General features: G+C 47.4%; 1 protein-coding gene across 2 annotated transcripts in view; it reads left to right on the top strand.

Annotated features, from left to right (window-relative positions):
* BCL7A (BAF chromatin remodeling complex subunit BCL7A) overlaps positions 1-26953 on the top strand; it is a 236299-nt gene that overhangs the window by 16779 nt on the left and 192567 nt on the right. Inside the window, exons 4-6 of one of the 2 annotated variants that reach the window (XM_060193168.1) lie at positions 1276-1443; positions 11595-11713; positions 14984-17773. In XM_060193168.1, coding sequence (XP_060049151.1) covers positions 1276-1443; positions 11595-11713; positions 14984-15055 — 359 coding nt within the window. In that variant the 3' untranslated portion in view covers positions 15056-17773. Of the gene's footprint in view, positions 1-1275; positions 1450-11594; positions 11714-14983; positions 17774-26953 lie in introns of those variants that run through there. The other variant, XM_060193169.1, reaches the window with a different exon arrangement.

Raw genomic sequence — 26953 nt, forward strand, 5'->3', positions numbered from 1 at the left:
GCGCCACTGCCCGACCCCCCCTAAATTGCATTTTTAAGTGGACTTCAGGAGACTCACTACACAAACACTTCCTCTTGTGAATTCCAGGACTTGAAAAAGAAAGAAAAAGATGCCCACTCTCCCAATTTACTGTGTAAGAAAATCAAAACTTCCCCTGCTAGGCTGCACATACTTGTGGGGAAGCTACAGGGGAGGAAAAGGAGCTGGGGAGCAGGTGCCAGCATGAGCCCTTCTGAGTAATGACAGTGAGCACTAATGGCCAGCAAGTCAGCGGCCTACGTCGCGCTTGTTCAGCTGGTCATAGCATGCCAACCTGGTTGAATCTTGGAAACAAAACAATATGAAAACAGAAGCCCTTTCTCAAGGCAGGGTGGTGGCACACCTGGTTAAGCACAGACGTTATAGTGTACAAGGACCTGGGTTCAAGCCTCCACCCCCACATGTAAGGAAGGAAGCTTCACAAGTGGTGAAGCAGTGCACCAGGTATCTCTCTGTCCCCCCATTCTCTCAATTTCTCTCTGTCTATGTATTGAATATGCTCAAATTCCCTAATTGTTCTAAAATGGCTCCCACAGTAGCATGTTCAAAAACCATCTGAGGGCCAGGGAGACAGCATTGTTGTTAGGCAAAAGACTTTAATGCCTCTGGCTTCAGCACAGGAATTGAATCTTCAGAACCCCCATAAGCCAGAGCTGAGCAGTGGTGAAAAAGATTGGATCCAAATAATTTTTGCACATCACATTTAATAGTCCTCTGATCTGCATTCCTCTCCCTCTTTTGTTTACTTATTGTGGAACCCAGGCCTGGTACATGTGTGGCATCACTGCTCTGAGGTGTCCACTTCTTTCATCTAGACAGACAGCCCATAGCACCGCAGCTTCCCCCAGTGCCGTTGCACCTCTCATGTGGTGTTGGGACTCAAACCCATGTCACGTGCATGGCATTACTGGCATTGTGTCTAGTGAGCTAGCTAGCTCTCTGGCTGTCCTTCCTCCTTTTTATTTTGTATCAAGTAGAGATCTGTTGACTAGATTAAATGAAGCGTTTGGGCCCCAAGCACCGTTCATAGCTTTTGTGTCTAGTAAGGACTTGCCCAGGAGAACTTGTCAGGCATGTGCATGTGGATGGTGCTGGCGGGTCAGCCCAGAGGCCTCCGGATGGCAGAACATCTTCTTTCATGGGAGGGGTGTAGAGGGGACACGAGGAGTGAGACTCCCCTCCGTTTGCCTTTCCTCACAACAGCCAGATTCACCTGCACTTCTGTCCCCCGTGCAGATGACAACAGCAACCAGAGCTCCATCGCAGATGCCTCCCCCATCAAGCAGGAGAACAGCAGCAACTCAAGCCCTGCTCCGGAGCCCAACCCCACTGTGCCCAGTGACGGTGCTGAGGCCAAGGCCGATGAGGCCCCAGCCGACGGGAAGGAGCTGCCCGGGAGCGAGGGTACGTGTCTCCTGCCTGGGCTGCGGATCTGTGCAGCCAGCTCCAGGCAGGCACTGGCCGGGTCTTTTACAGAGGCCTTGCCACCAGAGTGTCCTGGGGGCATCAGTAGAAGGAAAGCAACAATGAGCCTGCTCTTGTGGGCCAGTTAAATTCTGCAGTCTGCAGATCATAGGGGGCAGAGTGCCAGGCCCAGGCCTGATCCCCAGCATCACTTAGGCTCTGGTTCTATCTCATCAAAAGACAAATAATTTATTTTTTATTTTTTATTATCTTTATTTATTGGATAGAGACAGCCAGAAATCAAGAGGGAAGGGAGAGAGATTGAGAGACACCTGCAGCCCTGCTTCACCACTCGTGAAGCCTTCCCCATGCAGGTGGGTACTGGGGTGAAGACTGGGGGCTCAAACCTGGGTCCATGTGCACTATAACCTGTGCGCTTAACCAGGTGCACCACCGCCCAGCCCCGAGGGCTCAAACCTGGGTCCATGTGCACTATAACCTGTGCGCTTAACCAGGTGCCCCACCGCCCAGCCCCAACAAATAATTTTTTAGACTTTTTTTCTTTTCTTTTTTTAATATTATTATTTTTTAATTTTCTAAAATGTTTATTCCCTTTTTTTGCCCTTGTTTTTTTTATTGTTGTTGCAGTTATTGTTGTTGTTATTGATGTCATTGTTGGACAGGACAGAGAGAAATGGAGAGATGAGGGGAAGACAGAGAGGAGGAGAGAAAGATAGACACCTGCAGACTTGCTTCACTGCTTGTGAAGTGACTCCCCTGAAGGTGGGGAGCCAGGGACTTGAACTGGGATCCTTAACGCTGGTCCTTGAGCTTTGTGCCACCTGCACTTAACCTGTTGCACTACCGCCTGACTTCCTTTTTTTTTTTTTTTAATATTTATTTATTCTCTTTTGTTGCCCTTGTTTTATTGTTGTTATTGATGTCGTCATTAGGACAGAGAAATGGAGAGAGGAGGGGGAAGACAAAGGGGGAGAGAAAGATGGACACCTGTAGACTTGCTTCACCGCCTGTGAAGTGACTCCCCTGCAGGTGGGGAGCTAGGGCTTGAACCGGGATCCTTACGCCTGTCCTTGTGCTTTGCACCACATGCGCTTAACCCACTGCACTACAGCCCAACTCCTATGGTGTCTTATCTTTCTGTCTCACTCTCTATCTCCTCTTCTGGATTTATCTCTTTGTCTTATCAAATAAAATAGGAAAAATAAAATGGCTGCCAGGAGCAATGGATTTATAGTGCTGGCACTGAGTACCTTGGTAGCAGAAAAAAAAGAATCAGAGAGGGTAGGGGGCAAGGCAGAGCACTGCTCAGCTGGTACAGGGGAGTAAGAGCTGGTTTGGAGGTTCTAGCAGGGAGCGCATCTACTGGTATACCCTTGACCTAAGACTGGGCCGTCTCTATTTGGGGAAGCCCATCCTATTGACCGAGCGCGCAGTTTTGGGAGGGACGCACATGGAGCGGTGAGGGAGGAAGGGGACACCCACCTAGCCAGCCAGGTCAGCTGTATCAACCCTGGCGATCAGTGGGGTGACTGATGTCGCAGCCAGATCACCCTCACATCTAGCACAGGGTATTGAATCTGGTACTTTGGAGCCTTAGGCATGAAAGTCTTTTTGTATAACCATTATGATCTCTCCCCCATCCAGTAAAAAAAAAAACTTTTTAAAAAAGTAATTCTGAGGGAGCTGGGCGGTAGCGTAGCAGGTTAAGTGCATGTGGTGCGAAGCGCAAGGACCCATAAGGATCCTGGTTTGAGCCCCCAGTTCCCCACCTGCAGGGGAGTCATTTCACAGGTGGTGAAGCAGGTCTGCAGGTGTCTATCTTTCTCTCTCCCTCTCTGTCTTCCCCTCCTCTCTCCATTTCTCTCTGTCCTATCCAACAACAATGACATCAATAACAACAACAGTAATTAAAACAAGGGCAACAAAAGGGAAATAAATAAATAAATAAAGCAGTTCTGCAGTCTAGGGACCAGGAAGATAGTTTGTCCAGAGTATCCACCTTACCAGGCTGGTACTGTGGAGGCAGGGCTTTGCACTTGGGTCACATGCGTGGCAGAGCAGGCACCTTTCCAGGTGAGCTAGCTCACCAGCTCAAAAATAAATCTTGTGTGTGCGTGCGTGTGTGTATTGCATGCACGCACAATAGGGCTTCACTGATGCAAACGAATTTAGATAGAAACAGAAGGAAAGACACCACAGCACCAAGGCTTCCCCCAGTGTGGTGAGAGTTAGGCTGAAACTGGGTTGCACATGGCAAAAGGGGGTGAGGTTGTGTGGAGCAGAGCATCACCCTGGCACATGAATGATGAAATGCTGGGGATTGAACTTGGGACCTTAGGCTTGGGAGCCCAACACTTGACTTATTGCGCCACCTCCTGGACCATCATAATAAAAATTGGAAACAGGGTGAGTTGGGCGGTAGCGCAGCGGGTTAAGCGCACGTGGCATGAAGCATAAGGACCGGCATAAGGATCCCGGTTGGAGCCCCCGGCTCCCCACCTGCAGCGGAGTCGCTTCACAAGTGGTGAAGCAGGTCCTAAGGTGTCTATCTTTCTCTCCTCCTCTCTGTATTCCCCTCCTCTCTCCATTTCTCTCTGTCCTATCCAACAACGACAACAACAATAAAAACAATACGAGCAACAAAAGGGAGTATGAATAAATAAAATAAATTTAAAAATGAAACGGAGTTGGGCGGTAGCGCAGTGGGTTAAGGGTTAAGCTTAGGTGGCGCAAAGAGCAAGGACCAACATAAGGATCCTGGTTCGAGCCCCCCCGCTCCCCACCTGCGGGGGAGTCGCTTCATAGGCAGTGAAGCAGTTCTGCAAGTGTCTATCTTTCTCTCCCCCTCTCTGTCTTCCCCTCCTCTCTCCATTTCTCTCTGTCCTATCCAACAACAACGACATCAATAACAACAACTAATAACTATAACAATAAAACAACAAGGGCAACAAAACAGAATAAATAAATATTAAAGAAATTTTTGAAACAAAAAAGAAGTTGCCCCCTTTATTGTATCTCATCAAAGAGTGAATGGGGGCAGGTGATGGCACACTTGGTCGAACACACATTACAATGTGCAAGGACCCAGGTTCGAGCCCTCGGTCCCTACCTGCAGGGGGAAAGCTTTGCAAGTGGTGAAGCAGTGTTGCAGGTATCTCTCTGTCTCTCTCCCTCTCTGTCACCCCCTTCCCTCGATTTCTGGTTGTCTCTATCCGATAAATAAATAAAGGTGATTTTTTAAATGAGGTCAGAAAACCAGCAAGGTGCTCAGATGGTCCTGGTCGGGAAGGACCTAGGCAGCTGGGGGATCTGCCTTCTGCCTTCCTGGTCCTTCCATTGGGGGGTGGCTAGGGGAGTGTCAGGACAGTGGAAGCAGGTGTGAGCTGGGCCTGGTTTCCTTTCCTTCCTGCTTTCTTTTCCTTTATTTGCTCGATGAAGCCTGTGGATCAGGCCTCATAACATGTGATGCACACACTCTGCTGCTGAGCTCAGCCTCAGTCTCCGTCCTGCTTTTCTCCTCGCCCAGGCCTGGTTTCTCCCACTTTGAGGGCTGGGGAACTTCCCGTCAGGGTCCGTTAAAGCTCTGCATCAGGAGTTACATATTGGGCTAATGTTTCCATTGCACCACATTCTGGTGACAGCCACCCTTGGCCTGCCTACACACGCACGCACACACTTCCCAGGTGCGTCCACACTGCCTGCCTGGACAGGACCACTTGGCCACCAGCTGTTGACCTTGTTCTGAACTTGTTTACTGCTGAGTGAGTTCAGGGAATGACATAATGTCCAAATTCCCTGGACTAAATTTAGGCCCCAGGAAAATAATTTCCCCTGGGTGAGTTCCAGCGCTAAGGAGTCAGGCACCACACCAAGCCCTGGAATGCTCCATGGGCCCCGAGGCCGGTTCCCACCAAGCAGTCCAGCCACCTCAGTGATTTCTAAACCTCCCTCTCTGCTTTAGAGCAGAGACACTAGGGCAGGACCACGACTGTGGTTAGAAAGGAGGACAGGGGGAGTCGGGCGGTAGCGCAGCGGTTAAGCGCAGGTGGTGCAAAGCACAAGGACCGGCATAAGGGTCTCGGTTCAAGCCCCCGGCTCCCCACCTGCAGGGGAGTTGCTTCACAAGCAGTGAAGCAGGTCTGCAGGTGTCTATCTTTCTTTCCCCCTCTGTCTTCCCCTCCTCTATCCATTTCTCTTTATCTTATCCAACAACAAAGCATCAATAACAACAATAATGACTACAACTAAAACAACAAGGGCAAAAACAAAGGGGAAATAAATAAATAAATAAATTTAAAAAGAAAAGAAAAGAAAGGAGGACAGGAAGCTGTTGAAAATGTTTGTAAAAAATAAACATACAGCTAGGGAGATAGCTCATTATGTTAGAGCACAGGGTTTGCAAGCCAGAGGTACCAGACGTCCCAGGCTCAGTCCCCAGCACTACCATAAACCAGAGCTGAGCAGTGCTGTGGTGTCTCATAAAGATAAATAAGTAACCTTATTTATTTATTTGTTTTTTAATTTCTTTATTAGGGAATTAATGTTTTTACATTCAACAGTAAATACAATAGTTTGTACATGCATAACATTTCTCAGTTTTCCATATAATAATATAACCCCCACTGGGTCCTCCGTATTTTTTTTTTAATGTCTACTTTTTATATACTGATTTTTCCCTTTTGTTGACCTTGTTTTTTATTGTCGTTGTAGTTATTGTTGTTGTTACTGATGTCGTCGTTGTTGGATAGGACAGAGAGAAATGGAGAGAGGAAAGGAAGACGGGGAGAGAAAGATAGACACCTACAGACCTGCTTCACCGCCTGTGAAGCAACTCCCCTGCAGGTTGGAAGCCAGGGCTTGAACCCAGATCCTTACGCCAGGCCTTGCACTTTGCGCCACCTGCGCTTAACCTGCTGCACTACCGCCCGACTCCCAACCTTTTTTATTTTATAAAAGGAAGGTAAATACGGTTTAGACAGCTTAATAATAAACCACAACTCTCAGACCAACTAATAAGGTTTATGAAATAGAATATAACATCAGCATGAATGTTTTTACTGAGATGAATTTCACATAGTACAAAACGTAGCCATTTCATGGAATCATTTTATTACTATTTATTGTGGCCTGAGAGGTGGCACAGTGGTAAAGCTCTGAATTTGCAACCATAAGGTTTTCAGTTTAATGCCGGTACCATATATGATCTGGCCTTTCTACCCCCCACACACACACAAAATAAAATAAAAAATTTAATTTAGGAGGCCAGGAGGTAGTGCAGTGGGTTAAGTATACTGGCGAGAAACACAAGAACCTATGCAAGGATCCTGATCGAGGGGGGTCGCTTCACAGGCGGTGAAGCAGGTGTGTTATCTTTTTCTCCCCCTCCCCTCTCAGTTTCTGTCTGTCCTATCCAACAGTCACAACAACAAAGGCAACAAAATGGGAAAATGGCCTCCAGGAGCAATGGATTCATATTGCCGGCACTGAGCCCTAGCGATAACCCTGGAGTCAAAAAAATTAAAATTAAAATTAAATTTATTTTACCTGTTTATTGGATAGAGACAGAGAGATTGAGAGGGAAGACGGGGAGAGAGAGAAGGATACCAGAAGCCCTGCTTTACCACTTGGGAAGCTTTCTCCCTGCAGGTGGGGACTGGGGACTTGAATCCCGGTTCTTGCACATAGTAACGTGCGCTCAATCAGGTGCACCACTGCCTAGAATAAAAATTTTTGTAAGTTAATCTTTTTTGCAGGGGTGGAAACTGTACTGTGGTTTATATAACATATTTTATTTATTTAGGATAGAGACAGAGAAATCGGGAGGGGAGGGAGGTAGAGGGGAAAGAGACTCCTGCAGCAGTGCAGCACCCACCACTCATGAAGCGTCCCTCCCTAGACGTGGGGACCAGTGGCTTAAACCAGGGTCCTTGTTCATTGTGACACATGTTACAATGCATAATGTTAATAGATGTGCCACCGCCCAGCCCTGCAATAGACTTTCTTTTTTTTTTTTTTAATTTCCCTTTTGTTGAGCTTGTTTTCTTTTTATTGTAGTTGTAGTTATTATTGTTTTTGTTATTGATGTCGTTGTTGTTAGATAGGACAGAGAGAAATGGAGAGAGGAGGGGAAAACAGAGGGGGAGAGAAATATAGACACCTGCAGACCTGTTTGACCGCCTGTAAAGCGACTCCCCTGCACGTGGGAAGCCGGGGGCTCGAACCGGGATCCTTATGCTGGTCCCTGCAGTTTGCACTGCAATGGACTTTCATGCCTAAGACTTTGAGGTCCTGAGTTCAATTCCCAGCACCACTAACTATAAGCCAGACTTGAGTAGTGCTTTGGTTAAAAAGTAAAATAAAGGATGCCAAGTGGCTAGTGCATCTGGTTGACCACACATGTTACAATGCACAATGATCCGGGTTCAAGCCCTCCATCCCCACCTGCAGGGGAAAGCTTTGCGAGTGATGAAGCAGTGCTGCAGGCGTCTTTCTGTCCCTCTTCCTGCTCAATTTCTGACTGTCTCTATCCAATAAATAAAGGTAGAAAATTATAAATAAGCGGTCCGGGTGCAGCGGGTTAAGCGCACATGACTCTGGATTTATCTCTTCTGGACATTTCAGATCAGTGGAATCTTTTTTTAATCTTTATTTATTTATTGGATAGAGACGGCTAGAAATTTAGAGGGATGGGAGTGATAGAGAGAGAGACAGACACGTGAAGCCCTGCTTCACCACTTGTGAAACTCTCTCTGCAGGTGGGGACTAGGGGCTTGAACCCAAGTCCTTGCTCACTATAACATATGCACTCAACCAGGTGTGCCACCACCCAGCCTCCAGTGGAATATTTTGTGACTGACTTCTTTCATTTTCGTTTCGTTTGTTCCCAAGGTGTATCCTTGGGATAAAGTGTATCCTTGTTGTAATACAATAATCAGTGTTTTGTTTTTTTTTTCTTCTTATAGCCAAATAATTAATATTCCACTGCATGACTGGACTGTGTTTTGTTTATTCATTCTATCTTTTAACAATTGCAAGTGCTGTTGTGAACATTTGCATTCAAGGATTGCTGTGAGAAGGATCTATTTGCAGTTCTGATCTTTGGGGTATAATCCTAGGAGTGGGATTGCTTTACTGTGTTGGATTTCTGTGTTTTAACTTTATGAGGACCTACCAGTAACATGAATTTTAAAGGCAAAGCAAAAATGCCAATGAAATACCAGGTCTCTGTGCCATAGCTAATCCCTCTGTTTCTCCCACCTGGTCTTCACTGAGATTTGATTTTACAAGCAGAGGATCTGAGACTGAGCCCGGGACAGGGGACAAGGCCATGTTCGAACCAGGTCTGTCCTCAAAGCCAGCAGCTCAGAGGCACAGCACCACGACACTTAAATTACTCAGGGCTTGGCTGGGTGTCAAGTGGAGACATCGAGGTGCTGGTTTGGGGAGTGAAGTGTTGGGTCACCTGGAGGAGGCAAGCTGGGAGGACAGCCTCCCTGGGAAAAGGGCTTTCAGCCTCGCCCACCCTGCTTCTCAGCCTTTTTCTCCCCTCTTTCCTTGAGCCTAGATCAATTACCATTGACCCCATTTCTTTTTTTAAGCTATTTTCACTTATTTGTTTCATATAGAGTGCTTCATCTGAGAAGCCAACACACTGCTCCAGTAACATGTGGCACCAAGGATTGAACCAAGGGCCTCAGGCTCGCAAGTCTTGTGCTACCTGGTCATCCCCCTCCCAAACCCAGAGCCTCACACATGTATGATAGCAGTCTTTGCTGGCCGTTTTCCTATTCTTTAATTTCCTAAGAAGGAGAGACAGTCTGATGTCACACCATAGAGCTCTTCCTCCCCCCTCCTGTACCCCCAGCTCCCCTCAGTGCTGTCCATGATCCGTGGTGTTGCCATGTAGTGCTGGGACTCGAACCCAGGGCTTCATGCATAGCCAGATATGTCCTCTATCAGATAAGCTATGTCCCAGCTTCTCCCCATATGTCTTGTTCACTTTTGTTAAACTTAAACCTGGATTTTTCTCCACCTTGTTATTCCTCTACCTGAGGAGCCCTAGAAAGCAAGGCATTCCCAAGTAGTTGTTTTGTTGCTTTTTAAAAATAAGCTTCAGGGGAGCTGAGTGGTGATGCAGTGGGTTAAGCGCACATGGCACGAAGCTCAAGGACCGGCATAAGGATCATGGTTCGAGCCCCTGGCTCCCCACCTGTAGGGGAGTTGCTTCACAAGCAGTGAAGCAGGTCTGCAGGTGCCTATCCTTCTGTCTCCCTCTCTGTCTTCCCCTCCTTTCACGACTTCTCTCTGTCCTGTCCAACAACAATGACAGCAATAACAACAGCAGCAATGAACAACAAGGGCAACAAAAAGGAAAAAAATAGTCTACAGGAGCAGTGGGTTCGTAGTGCAGGCACCGAGCCCTAGCAATGACCCCGGAGGCAAAATAAATCAATAAATAAGCCTCAGGGGGCGGAGGTAGATAAAGCCTCAGGTAGAATCATGGCCAGCAGACTGCCAGTACCTCCCATCTGCTGGAGGAGTGTAATGGGAACAGGAAACCAGGCATACAAGTCGCCCAGATAACTGCAGGCGGAACAGGATTTATGGCACAGTTACTTAGTAGAGTGCTGATCAGCTGTCTTGTATCTTTTCACATTGCAAGAATATTTATCAAGACATGAAACACTCTTCCAGGCACCAGGGGAGCACATGATGAGCGCCAGCACTGTGGGAAGGGAGGCTCTGGCGCGGTCCTGCCTCTCCTTTTCTCTGCTTGTATCTGAATGGACAGAGAGACTACTTGAGAGGTGAACTCCAATGTGTATGTGGTCCTAGCACCAGTAAAAGAAACAACAACAGAAAAATTCTTCCCCAAAGACTGGTAAACTCTGAGCAGTCACACATCCAGTAGAGTACACTTATTACCATGTGCAAGGACTCAGTCTCCACCTGCAGGGGGAGGGGGGAGCTTCACAAGCAGGGCTGCAGATCTCTCTCTCTCTCCCTCTCTCCCTGTCTCCCTTCTTTCCCTTTCCCTCTAAGTTTCTCTGTCTCTATCAACAAAAGTGGTAGGGGTGTCCACACAGGCACTGAACCCCAGTAATAACCCTGGTGGCAAAAAGAATTGAAAGGGGAAAAAAAGAAAAGACTGTAATAACTACTGGAAAAACAGAATGGTAGGCATGAAGGGGGAAACATCTGGAAAGGTGAGGGGGAAATGTCTCAAATGTTAGAGGAGTCAGTGTCATGAATTCTTGTTTTCTTCTGCATTTTTTGTTTCTTGCAGTGGTCAATCTTTTCTCCAATAAAAGAAAAGTGGGGGACAGGCTGTATGTAGCGCAGCGGGTTCATTACACGTGGTGCGACTAAACTCGATGACTGGCGTAAGGATCCCGGTTCGAGCCCGCACCACCTGCAGGGGGTCGCTTCACAAGCGGTGAAGCAGGTCTGCAGGTGTCTTGCCCTTCTCTCTCCCTCTCTTGTCTTTCCCTCCTTTTATCCATTACTCTCTGTCCTATCTGGCAACAACATCAATAACAATAATAACCACAACAATGATAAAAAGGGCAACAAGAGAGGAAAATAAATTTTATAAAAATTGAAAAGAAAGAAAAGTACCTGTGTTGTTAATTTTTTTTTTTTTTTTACAAAGGGGCAGGTACGTCTGCAGATTCCCTGAGATAGAGGGACCAGTTGGCTGGTGGCAGCCCTGGTGGTTGGTATGTGTTGTGTCCACTAGGGGGTGCTGCATGCACACAGCATAGATGGTGCTGGTGTTTGGTGGCTCAGACTGTATGGAGAGAAAGTTCTGAGGTCCCAGGACCACCATGTGGCCTGGCTGCTTTTAAGACATGATGGGTGGGGGTAGATAGCTTAATGGTTATACAAAGAGATTCATGCCTGAGCTTCCAAAGTCCCAGGGTCAGTCCCTAGCACCACCATAAGCCAGCGCTGAGCAGTGTCAAGGAAGGAAGAAAGAAAATGACATTCTCAAGCTGCCCAACTCCTTGTAACCCCAACAGTCAACCAGCCACAAAGCTACCAGTTTCAGGTATTTTTAGTCAGCATTCCATCTGGCTTGTTATCTCACGTATCTGCAAACACTTTCCGTCTTCTTGCTTTTCCCTAAGACGCCTGTGATGAGCAGAATTCCCAGTCCTCCATGGAAAACTCGATGAACATTTCCGAGAAGGAACGGCAGGCCTCTGGGGATGCAGGTCTAGCTGCAGACACAGCAGCAATTTCTCAGGTAAACCCCCCACACACACACATAACACACAAGATTTTCAAGGGGGTGTGTTCTCCTATGTTCTTTTCAGACAACTGGAACTTGAACATGTCCACTAAATAGTATTCCAGAGGGGTCTGTGTCCCCTCCCTGGACATGGGGGCTGCAGTTAAGGATGTGGCCCGTGTCCACAGAAGCCTTCCCTATTCTGTGACCCAAAGCCAGTTTCCTCTAGCACTAGAAAGACAGGTCTTCAGACCCCTTAATGCTAGATAAATCATGCTCTGGAATTTTGCAACTGCTTAAGGTGCCTCTTGCTTGATTGCCTCTTGGGTCATCCCTGGTCAGGACTAGATACTGTAGGAGCAGGTGACCCAATGTGTGGGGAAAACAACCTGCAGTCACCCTCACAGTGATGCACCAAACCTTGGGCTCTCCAGTTTCCAAAATTGAGGACAGAATGTGGGTGCCACAGTCAGCCTGGGGCAGGATGCTGAAGCCTCAGCCACTGTTAGATTTGTTGCTGGCAACCCTCTGCTCATCCAAGAGGATGAGGGAATCGGTATCAAAATTTAAATGGGTGGGAGTCGGGCAGTAGTGCAGCAGGTTAAGCGCAGGTGGCGCAAAGCTCAAGGACCAGTATAAGGATCCCGGTTTGAGCCCCCAGCTCCCCACCTGCAGGGGAGTCACTTCATAGGTGGTGAAGCAGGTCTGCAGGTGTCTAGCTTTCTCTTCTCCTCTCTCCATTTCTCTCTGTCCTATCCAACAACAACTACAACAATAAAAAAAGCAACAAAAGTGGTCCGGGAGGTAGTACAGTGGATAAAACGCTTGACTCAAGTGTGAGGTCCTGAGTTCAAGCCCTGGCAGCACATGTACCAGAGTGATGATGTCTGGTTCTTTCTCTCTCTCCTCCTATCTTTCTCAGCAATAAATAAATAAAATCTTTAAAAAAATAAAAAATAATATAAAAAACAACAAAAAAGAATACATATTTTTAAAAAACAAATTGGTGAGTTTCACATCCAGTATTTTGGGAGACACTGACAAGTAGCCACAGAAGGAAGGGAAGTGTTGGAGGCAGCAGGATTTAGTCTGCCCTAGGGGGACATGCTTCTTACCCTTCAGTCACCAGATGTCTGGCCCTCACTTCCCCCTCCCCACATCCAATAGGACACTCCTCCTGATGCCCAAAGAGAAAGTGGGAATGACAGGTGTGTCTGCAGTGAAAGGAAGCAGGCCACCACCTCAGTTCATTGGAAGGGGGATTGTTGAGCTGAATCTAAGATCGAGAGGAGAACAGACAGCTGCTAAAGCATGGCTGACGCAGGTGCAGAGGATGAAGTGCTCTCATGATGCGACAGAGTGGACACATCAGAGCCTCGGGCACATCATGAGCCCGTCGGATTAAAAATCAAAGCTCGGTAGAGTTTGTGAGACTCACATACGCACTGGGGTCTCCTGCCTCTTGAACTCAGTGGAGGGAAGGGCAGCCTACAACTCTGATCTGGCACAACTCCCTGGGCTGTCCTGTCCTGCTGTCCAAAATGTCTCAGGGTTTCCCTTTGTAACACCCCCACCTCCACTCATTTCCAGGGACCCTGGCCCAACACTGGGCCTGCAAACATGCATAGACCTGCCTGCCTGCCTGCCTGCCTGAGAACTGCCAGGGCCTGAGCAAGATGGGGGAGGGGGGGCACTGCAGCAAACAAATTCCATTTCAAATAGAAATTTGGCCCTTCCTGCTTAAAAAAGGACAGGTGCATGGCGCCCATCAAGAGGCTTCTTTTCACAAAGTGAGCCACCTCTCCAACCCCACTTCCCAGTTCCTCCCCCTACTCATATCTGCAGCAGAATCAGAAGACTCTTAAACAGGATTCACTTCCTGGGACGCCCCACAGCCCCTTTCTCCTCTTGTATCTGCATTATGTTTATGTCCTTTTCACATTAAGGAGAAAGGAAAGTAGCTAAGCCCGTAGCTCAGTGGGAGGGTGTATCCTTTGGGTGTAAGAGACCCTGGGTTCCATCCCCAGCAACAAAAAGAAGAAAGGAGGGGACCAGGCAATAGCGCAGCGGGTCAAGCACACACGTGGCCCAAAGTACAAGGACCTGCCTAAGGATCCCGGTTCAAGCTCCAGGTTTCCCTGCAGGGGGGCCACTTCACAGGCGGTGAAGCAGGTCTGCAGGTGTCTTATCTTTCTCTCCCCTCTCTGTTTTCTCCTCCTCTCTCAATTTCTCTTTGTCCCATCCAACAACAATGACAGCAATAATAATGATAACAATGATAAACAAGGGCAACAAAAAGGAAAAAATAGGGAGTCGGGTGGTAGTGCAACGGGTTAACGCAGGTGGTGCAAAGCACAAGGACCAACATAAGGATCCCGGCTCGAGCCCTGGCTCCCCACATGCAGGGGAGTGCCTCACAGGCGGTGAAGCAGGTCTGCAGGTGTCTGTCTTTCTCTCCCCCTCTGTCTTCCCCTCCTCTCTCCATTTCTCTATGTCATATCCAACAACAATATCAATAATAATAATAATTTCTGTCTGTCCTATCAAAACATAATAGAAGGGAGTCGGGCTGTAGTACAGTGGGCTAAGCGCAGGTAGTGCAAAGCACAAAGACCGGCATAAGGATCCCGGTTCGAACCCCAGCTCCCCACCTGCAGGGGAGTCGCTTCACAGGCGGTGAAGCAGGTTTGCAGGTGTCTATCTTGCTCTCCTCCTCTCTGTCTTCCCCTCCCTCTCTCCATTTCTCTCTGTCCTATCCAACAACAACAATAATAACTACAACAATAAAACAACAAGGGCAACAAAAGGGAATAAATAAAATATATTTAAAAAAAGTATTTTAAAAAAAGTAAAAAAAAAAAAATAGAAAGAAAAAAAATGGTCACAAGGAGGACTGGATTTGTAGTGCTGGTACCAAACCCTGGGGGGTGGGGGTGGGGGAGGAAATCAATGGTGGGAAATCGTCCCTGACCAGAGTGGGTACAGTGGGATGGGAGGGAGGGCTAAGGGAGAAGGGGGTTAGTGGAAGGACGAGGTGGTTGGTATGCTGGAAAGTTCAGAGGAGGCCACAGTTGGAGGGACAGACAGGACCCAGATGACACAGGGCTTAGGAGACGCCAGGAACAGTGTGGACTGAGGTTTCTCCTGGAAGCCATCCCAGCTGCAGGCTCTGTCCTAGACTCCAAGCCTGCTTCTCCCTGGACCAACCTTCAGCCTTGAGATTGGACTGAACCATCCTCTCAAGAGGGTCTTAACTGATGGTTCTCTCTCCTTCTCCTTCTCAAGGATTTGGAAGGAGTGCCACCCTCCAAAAAGATGAAACTGGAGTCTTCGCAACAAAACTCCGAAGAGATGTAGGCGACAAGCCCAACCTTCCGACCCACGTTCACAGGAGACACGTCAGCCGGCTTCATCCTAGAACAGCCTCGCCCCAGCAATGCCTCGTGGGTGCGTATGGAACTACTAACTCTTTCAAGTTTACCAAGTGCAAATCAAGAACACCGAGAACGGCGTAACTTCTCAGACACTGAAGAACTCTCTGCTGTGAAGCAAAACTCTGGAAGTGACTGTCCTTGGGAAGGCGGGGTCCACAGCTCAGGAGTGTCTGCACACTGTCTCTGAAGCCAAGATCACATTTGTGTTGCTGCTGTATTTGTTTTTCCACTTCTCTATTTAACGATATAAGCTACTTGAGGGTGGTACCGATCAGGAATCTGCTTTCTCATCGGGGGGCTCTCTCACCGTTCCACCGATTCCTTCCGCTTTCTTTTTTTGTGCCTTGTGTCCTTGAGGTGACCTCTGGCATGTTCTCCTGGTTGTTTTGCATCTCCCTTTGCAAAGTGCCCTCACGATTGTGGCATCTCTGTCCTCCCTGCCCTGGAACATTAGTGGGAGCAGAGCCCACAGCTGCAGAAGAGCGAGGATCTTCCCAGTTCCCTGATGCCAGGGACAGGAGGTGTGGGCTCACCTAAACCCTGGGTCAGGGCAGCACCAGCCTCCAGAACCTACGCAGTCTCCAATGTCAGGGCGCTGTCCCCAAGGGCCACTCACAGCCTCTCCCTTCCGTGGGGCATCTGGATTAGTGTTGCCAAGCTCACATCAACCCAGGTGTATGAGTAAAGCCCTTCGATTGTTCTGGCACTTCCCCCTCGGTCCCCCTTGCCGTACCACTTTTCCCCACATCTCTGAAGACAGAATGGCTTCTGTGCGTGTCTCCTGAAGATGAGAAAAGGGCTGAGGGGCTGGGAGCAGAGGGCAGGAATAGCCGGTGCTGAACTCTTTCCCGCTGCTCGGATTTCAAATCCACAGTAACCTGCTGCCCTCTGCCTCCCACCCTGAGCCCACCCCAGGGAGGCATCCTGCTTGCTTCTGCAGAATGTTCCAGACTCCCAAAGCCAGCAGTTGCTACGGGCTTCGTTCCCAGGACACATGGTTGGTCCTCCCCAGGAGGGCCCTTGATAGTTGGGCCTCTAAGGCCAGAAACAGAGCACCAAGGAATCAGAAGGCTTTGCATTCCTCCAGAATGGGGTGACCAAGTCCCTCCCTTCAGCTGACATCCCCATCCCACCTCCCTTGGATGAGCTGCCTGTTTGGTTCTAAGGCCTGGTTTGCTCTTAACTCCTATATGGACTCAGACCTTAAACCTTTCCTAAACTTTCTTTACTGCACTGGAGTTCCAACTCCCTTTTGAGTTGTTGGGGTGGGGGGTGGGGCTGGGAGTTTTGTTAGTTTTGTTTTGTTTTGGTTTTGCTAACTGGTGCATATTCAGGTACCACCTTTGACGTGGATCTTTCTCCTGACCACCGTGGGGAGTGTCTGCTGAATTCCACTTTCTAAGTTTCTGAGGGTGAGGCTCTTGCTTTTTAAAATTTTTTTTTATTTTTTGCTTTTTGCTTCCTCCCCCCCAAAGGGAGCCTGTTTCCTGCACTTCAAGAAGAATCGAAATGTTCCTGAATTTCAAATACCTCATGCAAAAATGTGTCCTGAAATAAGGGAAAACAAACTCTGAAAAGAAAAGAAAAAAAAAAGCTAATGTTGAAGTGACACCGAAAAGTTTGTCTTAAAAAATAATAATAATAAGGAAATCCTTATCACTTAGCCCCTCAAGCAGGCAGTTCTGTGGAGAACTGTGCTCTGTTACCTCTCAGCACATCTCAAGGCGGCTTTACCTCCAGATCATAGAGTTAGAGTCACTTTTTCCTTTGCAGCCAAACTCCGTTTTGACAAGAGGTGAATTTGGATGTTGATTTCCTTTTCTTTTCTGGGAAACGAGGTGATGTGACGGCTAAAGGAGGACCACAGTGCGCGTCCACAGAAACAGGACGGTTGGGGTGCCACACACCCTTTTTTGTCTGCGGTGACTTCTGACACGCCAGGGGAGGCGACACAGTTGAGGACATCCATGAGGCTGTCATTAGTTTTTCTCTGAAGTGCCTGAAGGTAGGATGGGCCTGTGGGCCCCGCCACGGCCACGCCAGCAGCCCTGCACCCAGCACTGGCCAGGAGGGCCTTCCCTGTGGAAAGATGAGACTGCAAACTTGTGCTTCCTTTCCCTGATGCAGTCTGCTCCTTCGGAGCCACTGGTCCCCACACCTCCTGCACCCCTCACCCTCTTCCCACCATGAATCTAAGACCTTTCAGTCTGCCGAGCCAGGGACAAGGTCCCAAGCCTAGGCCTTCCATGGACACCAGGCCCCACGACTTCAAGGGCTCCCAGGGCAAACAACCCCTCCACAAAACATAATGGAGGAGGCTGCAGCTACATTCCACAAAGTGCTGGCACTTAACACCCAGAACCTGGCAGGCAGCCAACCGACTCCTATAGGGTGTTGACCTCCCATTACAAACGATGTCATGGTTTGGAATGTTCGCTATGGCTGAGGACCTGGTTAGAGGTATAAAGATCTTTTTTTTTTTTTTTTTCCCACCATGACCTAATTGTTTTCGTTTCTCCTCTTACAATTTTTTTGGGTGTGTTGTACAGCAGTATAATTTTTCACTTATTTATTCCATCAGTAGATATGGTTTGTACAATGTACAATGGTTCCATTTCAGCAAATAAAAAAAAAAGGTTTATATCCTGACTCCTCCCCCCTACACCCCTACCTTCCTACAGGAACTGTGATTGTGTGGGTTTGTGAAGAAGAGTCAGTGCAGTCTCTCACCAGCTCCTGTGGTCTCTCCTGTGTGACAGTGTGGACCTGACTGCACAGGAGATGGCACATGGGGACCAGTGCTGATCACTGCTGTTATCATTCTATGTTAGGTGGCTGCTGCAGGCAGGCACTGTCGGCTGCCCAGTGTGGGTGAGGAGATGTCACCACAGTCCTCTGACCTGATTTGGAGCCAGAGCCACAGTGCAAAAACCACATCTGACCCCCATCCTGTCTGCCTTGTCCCGCCTTTGGGAGGTTCTGGCGGGGATCCTTACTCCAGTCCTTGCACTTTGCGCTTTGCACCACGTGCGCTTAACCCGCTGTGCTACCGCCCGACCCCCACAACTTTTGTCTTCACATCTAGTGACTTGTGGGCTGGCTGAAGTCAGAACCTTCCCAACAACTGAGGTACTTCTTTCCTGCAGCTCTGACTCCCTCCCTCTCCCCAGGTTTACTTTTTCTTTTTTCTCTTTCCCACCTCACTTCCTCTTCCATCTGAAACCAGAGAGGAGCATAGGTGAGCGCCTGGCCCAAGGCTCATTGTTGACCAAGCTGGAGGCAAATGTTCTCCCCTTTTTGTTTTGCCTGACTCTTCTTGTCTCCTTCCTTTCTAACAGAGTCCAGTGTTTATATCAAGACTGGTTGCTCAACTAAACAAATCCTGATATGGAAAGTCCAGCTTGACAGAACACAAATTACAGGAGCCCTGTTCACTGAAAAACAACAAAAAAAGCTTTTGCTGGCACACATTTTCTCCACTTCTGCCATGTGTATCTGTCAGGGGTCTGGCTCCCTCTTTCCTCCCTGCTGCCCCTCCCTCTATTGTCTGCAGCCTCTAGATTTGTCATCCTGTTTCACTTCTCTGTGTGTCTCTTGGCATCTCCTTGGGCTGTGTCTTTTTTTTTTTTTTTTAATTGGATATAGGCAGATATTGAGACAGGCAGAGAGAAAAAGACACCTGCAAACCTACTCCACCAACTGTGAAGCTTCCCTTCTGTGGATGGGGACCGGGGATTTTAACCCAGGTCCTTCCCCACAAAAACGTGAGCGCTACCAAGTGTGCCACTCTGGCTCTGTCTTACTGGCTCAAATCTCCTTTCATTGCAAGCAAGTCGTGCATAAGGGGAAATGTGGGCAGGGCTTCATTCTTTTTTTACATTCACAGTGAACACAATAGTTTATACATGCATAGTATCTCTCAGTTTTCCATATAATAATACAACCCCCCAGTGAGTTAAGCGCAGGTGGCTCAAAGCACAAGGACCAGCGTTAGGATCCCGGTTCGAGCCCTGGCTCCCCACCTACAGGGGAGTCGCTTCACAGGCGGTGAAGCAGGGCTACAGGTGTCTATTTTCTCTCCCCTTTCTGTTTTCCACTCCTCTCTCATTTCTCTGTCCTATACAACAACAACAACAATAAAACAACAAGGGCAACTAAAGGGAATAAATAAGTAAATAATATTTTTTAAAAAACCAATGCAACCCCCACTAGGTCCTCTGTCATCCTTTTCCAGGACCTGCACTCTTCCCACCCCCACCCCCACCCCAGAGTCTTTTACTTTGGTGCAATACTTTTAAAAAAAATTTTTTTTATTGGGGTATTAATAGTTTAATAGTAAATAGTTTGTACATGGATAACATTTCCACATAGCAGTACAACGCCACTAAGTCCTCCTCCTCCCACCCCAGAGTCTTTTACTTTAGTGCCAGGGCCTCATTCTTTTTACTTATTTATTCCTTTTTGTTGCCCTTGTCTTATTGTTGTAATTATTATTATTGATATTGTTGGATAGGACAGAGAAATGGAGAGAGGAGGGGAAGACGGGGAGAGAAAGACACCTGCAGACCTGCTTCACCGCCTGTGAAGTGACTCCCCTGCAGGTGGGGAGCCGGGGGCTCAAACTGGGATCCTTACACTGGTCCTTGTGCTTTACGCCACCTGCACTTAACCCGCTGCGCTGCCGCCCGACTCCCAAAGGCCTCATTCTTGGCCCTCTCCCTCTGGACAGAGAAATGGACTGGTAGTGTTGGTCTTTGTTTTGAAGAGGGACACCACAGCACTGAAGCTTCCCTGGCACTGTGCTGCTTACTCTGTGGAGTGTACCAGGCACTCAGACCTGGGCCACACACATGACAAAGTAGGTGTGTGGTGAGCTGTCTTGCTGGCCCCTAGAGAGGTGCTTCGATGGTGCGGCCAACGAGGCCCCTGACTGCTGGAGGAAGCCCAGATATAAGATCAGAAAGCTCCCTTTTCCTTGTAGGCTTGGAATGGCTGGAAGTTGCTGAACCAGAATCTGCTGGACTGGGGCCAGTGTTGCCAGTAATGACTGGGCTGGAAGGGGCTTGAGGACTAGACCAATAGAATACGTTGGCAAGAAGACCCTTGTGAACCTCAGCAATGTGAAAGCAATAAGCACTGCAGGTGCATGGGGTGAGAGCTGAGGACCGCAGGCAGAGAAAGCATCCAGGTCTAAGTCTGAGCCAAGACTGCCTTTGTCATAGAGGTCCGTGATGAGGCAGGGCAGGGTCGCAAAACCTAAAGGCTTCTGTGGGGTCTGTTACTTCCTACTCTGGTACTCCCCACCTCCCCCAGGTAAGGAGTTTGTTTTTCTCTCCTGAGACCTGATCATGTGACCATACTACCTATATGGCCCCACCCTCTCACCTCAGCAGTTAGTTCAGGAAGGGTCAAATGACCCATGGGGCCCAGTGAGAGTCAGCCCTGGGACTTTGGTGGGTACTAGTGGAAAGGCCTTCTGCTAGAGTTTTGTTTTTGTTTTTTTTTCAAATTTTATTTATTAATGAGAACAATAGGAAGAGAAAGAATCAGACATCACTCTGGGAAATGTGCTACCAGGGATTGAACTCAGGACCTCATGCTTGAGAGTCAGTACATTACCCACTGTGTCGCCTCCTAGAACACTCTGCTAGAATATTTTATTTATGTATTTATAATGTATATATTTATTTTCCCTTTTGTTGCCCTTGTTTTTATTATTGTTGTTGTTATTGATGTCATTAGATAGGACAGAGAGAAATGGAGAGAGGAGGGGGAGAGAAAGACACCTGCAGCCCTGCTTCACCGCCTGTGAAGTGACTCCCCTGCAGGTGGGGAGCCAGGGGCTCAAACCAGGATCCTTATGCCGGTCCTTGCGCTTCACGTGCACTTAACCCGCTGTGCTATCGCCCGACTCCCTGTTTATTTTTGCCTCCAGGGTTATCACTGGGTTATCACTGTAGTGCTAGCACTACAAATCCACTGCTTCTATGGCCATTTTTTTTTTTTTTAATTTTTGGATGGGACAGAGAGAAATTGAGAGGGGAAGGAAAAATAGGGAGAGAAAGACACCTGCAGCCCTGCTTCACCACTTGTGAAGCAATGACCCCCCCCCCCCCCCATGCAGATGGGGATCCTGGGGCTCGAACCAGGATCCTTGCACCAGGTCCTTGCACTTTGTACTATGTGTGCTTAACCCAGTGTGCCACCTCCCACCCCTGCTAGAGTTTTTACTGCTCCAACGTAGGGTGAATCCGGACTGAGAATGGAGGCTGCACAGGAGGGAGTGGCTAGATGGTGAATATGAGCTTCCTGGGAGCAGCATTTGGCCACCTGGCTCCTGCCTGCCCTCCTGAGCCTTTCTCTTTATTTTATTTTATTTTTTCTGTAAAATATATATTTATTTGAATGAGAGATCAGGGCACTGCTCAGCTCTGGCATAAAATAGTGTTAGGGATTGAGGGAACTCAGGCATGCATATTGTGTGTTTGGAGCTCTTTCTCCCCCCTGCTGAACTTGTCAGTGGTATAGACCAGTGGATACCCTTTGTGGTTAAAGCCTGTTCTGACTGGGTGCTTACCTGAGCATCCAGCCCTCTCTCCCAGGGCTTCCAGTGTCTTCTATCAGGAGGGGTGGCCGCTCACTGACTGGGTGCCATGTCTCTGTTGTCCAAACTGCTTTCTTTCCACTGCTCCCATGTGATCATGTGGGAGTTTTTCAGTTGAAGAACAAGAAACAGGACATCAACATGAACTGATCATTTTGGATTCTGAAGCTTGCCCTTCTTTTTTTTTTTAAATTTATTTCTTTATTGGGAAATTAATGTTTTACATTCAACAGTAAATACAATAGTTTGTACATGCTTAACATTCCCCAGTTTCCCATTTAACAATACAACCCCCACTACGTCATTTATCATCCTTCATGGACCTGTATTCTCCCCACCCACCTGCCCCAGAGTCGTTTACTTTGGTGCAATACGCCAATGAAGCTTGCCCTTCTGTAATTCTCAGAGCTCTGGTCCTTCAGAGCTGTGTGACCTTAGGCAAGTATCTTAAACCTCTCTGGGCCCTGGTTTCCTTATCTGTAAAAGGAGACTTCAATACTGTTACTCTAGTTGTTGTGAGGATTAACTGAATTAACACATGTAAAGTGGTCAAGACAGGTCCTGCACATGGTAAAAGACAGTTTAGCTGTTTCTTTTTTTTTTTTTTAATTTATTTCTTTATTGGGGAATTAATGCTTTACATTCAACAGTAAATACAATAGTTTGTACATGCATAACATTCCCCAGATTCCCATTTAACAATACAACCCCCACTATGTCATTCATCATTTTTCATGGACCTGTATTCTCCCCACCCACCCCATAGTCTTTTACTTTGGTGTAATACTCCAATTCCATTTCAGGTTCGACTTGTGTTTTCTTTTCTAATCTTGTTTTTCAACTTCGGCCTGAGAGTGAGATCATCCCATATTCATCCTTCAGTTTCTGACTTTTTTCACTCAACATGATTTTTTCAAGGTCCATCCAAGATCGGCTGAAAACGGTGAAGTCACCATTTTTTACAGCTGAGTAGTATTCCATTGTGTATATAGACCACAACTTGCTCAGCCACTCATCTGTTGTTGGACACCTGGGTTGCTTCCAAGTTTTGGCTATTACAAATTGTGCTGCCAAGAACATAAGTGTACACAGATCTTTTTGGATGGATGTGTTGGGTTCCTTAGGATATATCCCCAGAGTTTAGCTGTTTCTGTTATTGCTCTTACCAGTATTATCTTCAAGCATGTCTGCACTTCAGCAGTTCAGCTCCTAGAAAATGAAGCACAGAGAAAGGTAAGAATCACCTTTGGGCTCCACTCTGAGTTACGGTCTATTCTCTAAAGACCCATGTCTCCCCGGTGATTGATCCTACACGTTCCATTCTGTCATGTGAGATGAGTGAAATAGCACCAGGAAGATAGGCAGAGAGACTTGAATGAGCTGGAGGCTGGAGGTGCCACAGGCTCTGGCTGATTACCAGCAGGTACAAGCAGGGAGCTCCAGGGCCCTGTGCTTCAGAGGGTCCCCCACTGGGGACTCCTTTTCCCAGTCTCTCTCCTTCACCATTGTTCTCCCTCCATAGTTCTACCCTGGCTCTTGGGAGGAAGGCCTGTGGGCGGCAAGGACCTGTAACTCCTGTCTCCCTCTCGCTGCACACTGGTGCCCAAGGACAGGCCGGGTGACTCAGGTCCAGTGGCTTTCCCTCTCCAGACCTTGGCAGACTCAGAACAATCTGCTTTGCATCAAGGAATCCTAAGAGACTTAAATCCTGTTTGTTCTCCCCAGAGCTCTCAGTGATGAGCTCATCTGACCTCCAGGCAACCCCAAATGTTTACAGCAAGCTGAGCCTCCCCATTTTACTGATCTGAAGGCTGAGCCTAGGTGCTGCATGGCCTCAAGAAAAAGGCTGGCAAGGCCAGGCTCAGTGGTGAGAGTGTAAAGTATAATTGGAACAGGCACACCCCTTTCCTTATATATTGTCCTGACTGCTTTCTAGAGAGAGACTAGACAGAAGGCAGAGTTGAATACAGTGGTGGGTAATTGAATAGCAGGTTCTGAGAAATGTGTCCTTAGGCGGTATTTGTCATTGTTTGAGCATAGTTACACAAACCTAAATGGTGTCACCTACTACATATAAACTGTGTTACAGCCTGCTGGGGCTAGCTTCCTCTATACCAAACTTGTTAAGCAACACACTACTATAATAGCTTCAGAATCTGTATGACTTGGAAGTCAAAGGAGATTTACCATCCAGCCCTTTACAGAAAAAAAATTTGCCAGCTTTTATATGGTCCACACTTTCCTAGTGAAACACTGAAGTTGAAAAGAAAGGAGGACAAAGAGATAATTTCAATGACTATGCAAAAAAGACTTTTATTAATGATTTAATCATGACCACCAAGGTTGTGGAATAAGAGGTTCAATTTGATACAGTTCCTACCACCAGAGTTCTTTTGTCGCATCCACTCCCTTGGAAGCTTCCCTATTCTTTATCCCTCTGGGAGTATGGACCCAAGATCATTATGGGGTACAGAAGGTAGGAGGTCTGCCTTCTGTAATTCTCTGCTAAACATGGGTGTTGGCAGATCAATCCATACCCCCAGCCTGTTTCTATCTTTCCTTTGTCGGGTAGGTCTCTGGGGAAATGGCGTTCCAGGACACACTGAACCCAGGTCCTTGTGCACTGTAACCTTGTACACTCTACCAGGTGCTCCACCACTGGCCCCTTGGCTGCAATTGCTAAGCACTCTTCCTGGACTGTCCAGCCATAGAGCTTTCTCCAGGGTTCCCCCCCCCCCAACACACACACACACACACACACACACTATTAGGTTGCCTGCCAATGTACCCTCTCCTTGTAAGGCCTTGGGGGACTCCTAGGCAAAGGCAACGTCTAAAGCGATTGGGATCCTATTTGATTCGCTGTATCCGCCCTGCCTCCGCTGGGGCCGGGGAGCCACGCGTGGCGGATGCACCGGTCCCGAACGGTGTGCCCAAGTGGTCCCCAGAGAGGACTGCTGCTTTTCAGCATTGCGATTTGTTTATTTTCAAAGGGATGTTGCCAGACTGCACTAGGTCACCTCTGGCCTTTCATGGTTTGTTTTATGCAGGATCTTTCAGGAAAGGGGTGTGTGTGTGTGGTAGTAACTAATTTTTCTGTAGCAGAGAACCAACCACAAGGGGCCCCAGCAGTTTGGTTTGAGAGGCCAAGAGCCCCACCTCTACCACTGGTCCCAGCCCCTAGAACACAGGTCCTGATGGTGTTAATCATGGCAAATATGGGCCATCACACTCGAACAGCTAGGCCTCCGGGTGCAAAATGAACAAAAGCTTCACCCATACCTTCCACCTTCTAGCAAAATTAAAGTGAATTATAGGACAAAACTAAGGGGGCAGGCAGTGGCAAACTCAGCCGAGCTCCCACATTACCATGCTTAAGGACCACAATTCTTGCTCCTAGTCTCCACCTGCTGGAGGGAAGCTTCACAAGCGATGGAGCAGGCTGCAGGTGTTTCTTTTTCTCTCTCCTTATTTCTATTGTTAATAAATAAATAAAACCTGCTGGGAATGGTACCGACCTTACTGGGGTTATTACTGGGGCTCAATGCTTTGCTCTATGAGGGTATCATTGATTTTATATATATATACATACATATATATGTATATATATATAATTTTTTTTTTTTTTACCAAAGCACTACTCAATTCTGACGGTGGTGCAGGGGACTGAACCTGGGACTCTAGAGCCTCAGGCATGAGAGTCTCTTTGCATAACCATTAAACTATCTACCCTCACCCTACTTTTTTTTTATTTTTATTTATTTATGAGAAAGAACCGGACATCACTCTGGCACATGTGCTGCTGGGGATCAAACTCAGGACCTCATGCTTGAGAGTCCAAAGCTTTTTTTTTTTTTAATTTTTTAAAATTTAATTTATTTTCCCTTTTGTTACCCTTGTTGTCTTTTTGTTGTAATTATTGTTGTTGTTATTGATGTCATCATTGTTGGATAGGACAGAGAGAAATGGAGAGAGGAGGGGAAGACAGAGAGGGGTAGAGAAAGATAGACACCTGCAGACCTGCTTCACTGCCTGTAAAGCGACTCCCCTGCAGGTGGGGAGCCGGGGGCTTGAACCGGGATACATATGCTGGTCCTTGCGCTTTGCGCCACCTGCGCTTAACCCGCTGCGCTACCGCCTGACTCCCGAGAGTCCAAAGCTTTACCACTGCACCACCTCCCAGACCACTTTTCTTTTTCTTCTTCTTCTTTTTTTTTTTTTTATTTTTTTTTTAACCAGAGCACTGTTCAGCTCTAGCTTGTGGTGGTGCTGGGGGTTGAACCTGGGACTCTGGAGACTCAGGCATGAGAGTCTGTTTGCATAACCATTATGCTATCTACCCTCTGCCCCTCTTTTTTTTTTTTTATTATACAGCACCACAAGTTTTGACAAACTACCACAATCAAGACATGGGATAGTTTCAAGCCTCACTTCCCCACATCCTCCCCCCCCCAACACAGACATGCAAATCCCCTCTCATCCTTTGGTCTTGATCCAATATCTGGCAACTACTGATTTGCTGCTTGTCCCGGTGGCTTTGACCTTTCCCAGCCATGATGCAGTGGAGTAATTCACTAAGTACTGGAGCCTGACTTTTGTCTACCTTGCATAGCCCATCTGAACTTCTTCCCAGTTCTTGCTCACACTTTTTTTTATACTCAGTTGAATATCATTTTAGGAATGCACTGCAGTTTGTTCATTCTAGCTGTCTCTAGTAGTTGGTGATCATGAATAAGACCACCGGGAACATGTACATAGATGCAGATGCTTTTGTACATTTTTTTTCAGGTAAATATCTAGGAGTAGGATTTCTGGGCTGTAAGGTTAAGTTTAGGTTCAACTTTATAAGAATCTACCAAACTATTTTCTAAGTGACTGTCCCATTTCATTGAACCAGCTCTTGTTTCTTGATTAATTGGCCTTCAGAGCATCAAGCAATATGACCTTCTGACTTGGTAACATTTTGATGCCCTGTCTAAGAAAGCTTTGTCTTCCCCAAGGTAGGTTTTCTTCTGGAGTTTTTCTTTTTTTCTTTCTTTTTACCAGAGTACTTCTCAGCTCTGGTTTATGGAGGTGCAAGAAATTGAACCTGGGACTTTGGAGCCTCAGGTTTGAGAATCTCTTTGCATAACCATTATGATGTCTCCCCAGGCCTCCTTGGAGTTTTTTTTTTAAAAAAAAAAAAAAAAACTTATTTATTCCCTTTTGTTGCCCTTG

The sequence above is a fragment of the Erinaceus europaeus genome, chromosome 6 (assembly GCF_950295315.1).
Source record: "Erinaceus europaeus chromosome 6, mEriEur2.1, whole genome shotgun sequence".
NCBI lineage: Eukaryota > Metazoa > Chordata > Mammalia > Eulipotyphla > Erinaceidae > Erinaceus > Erinaceus europaeus.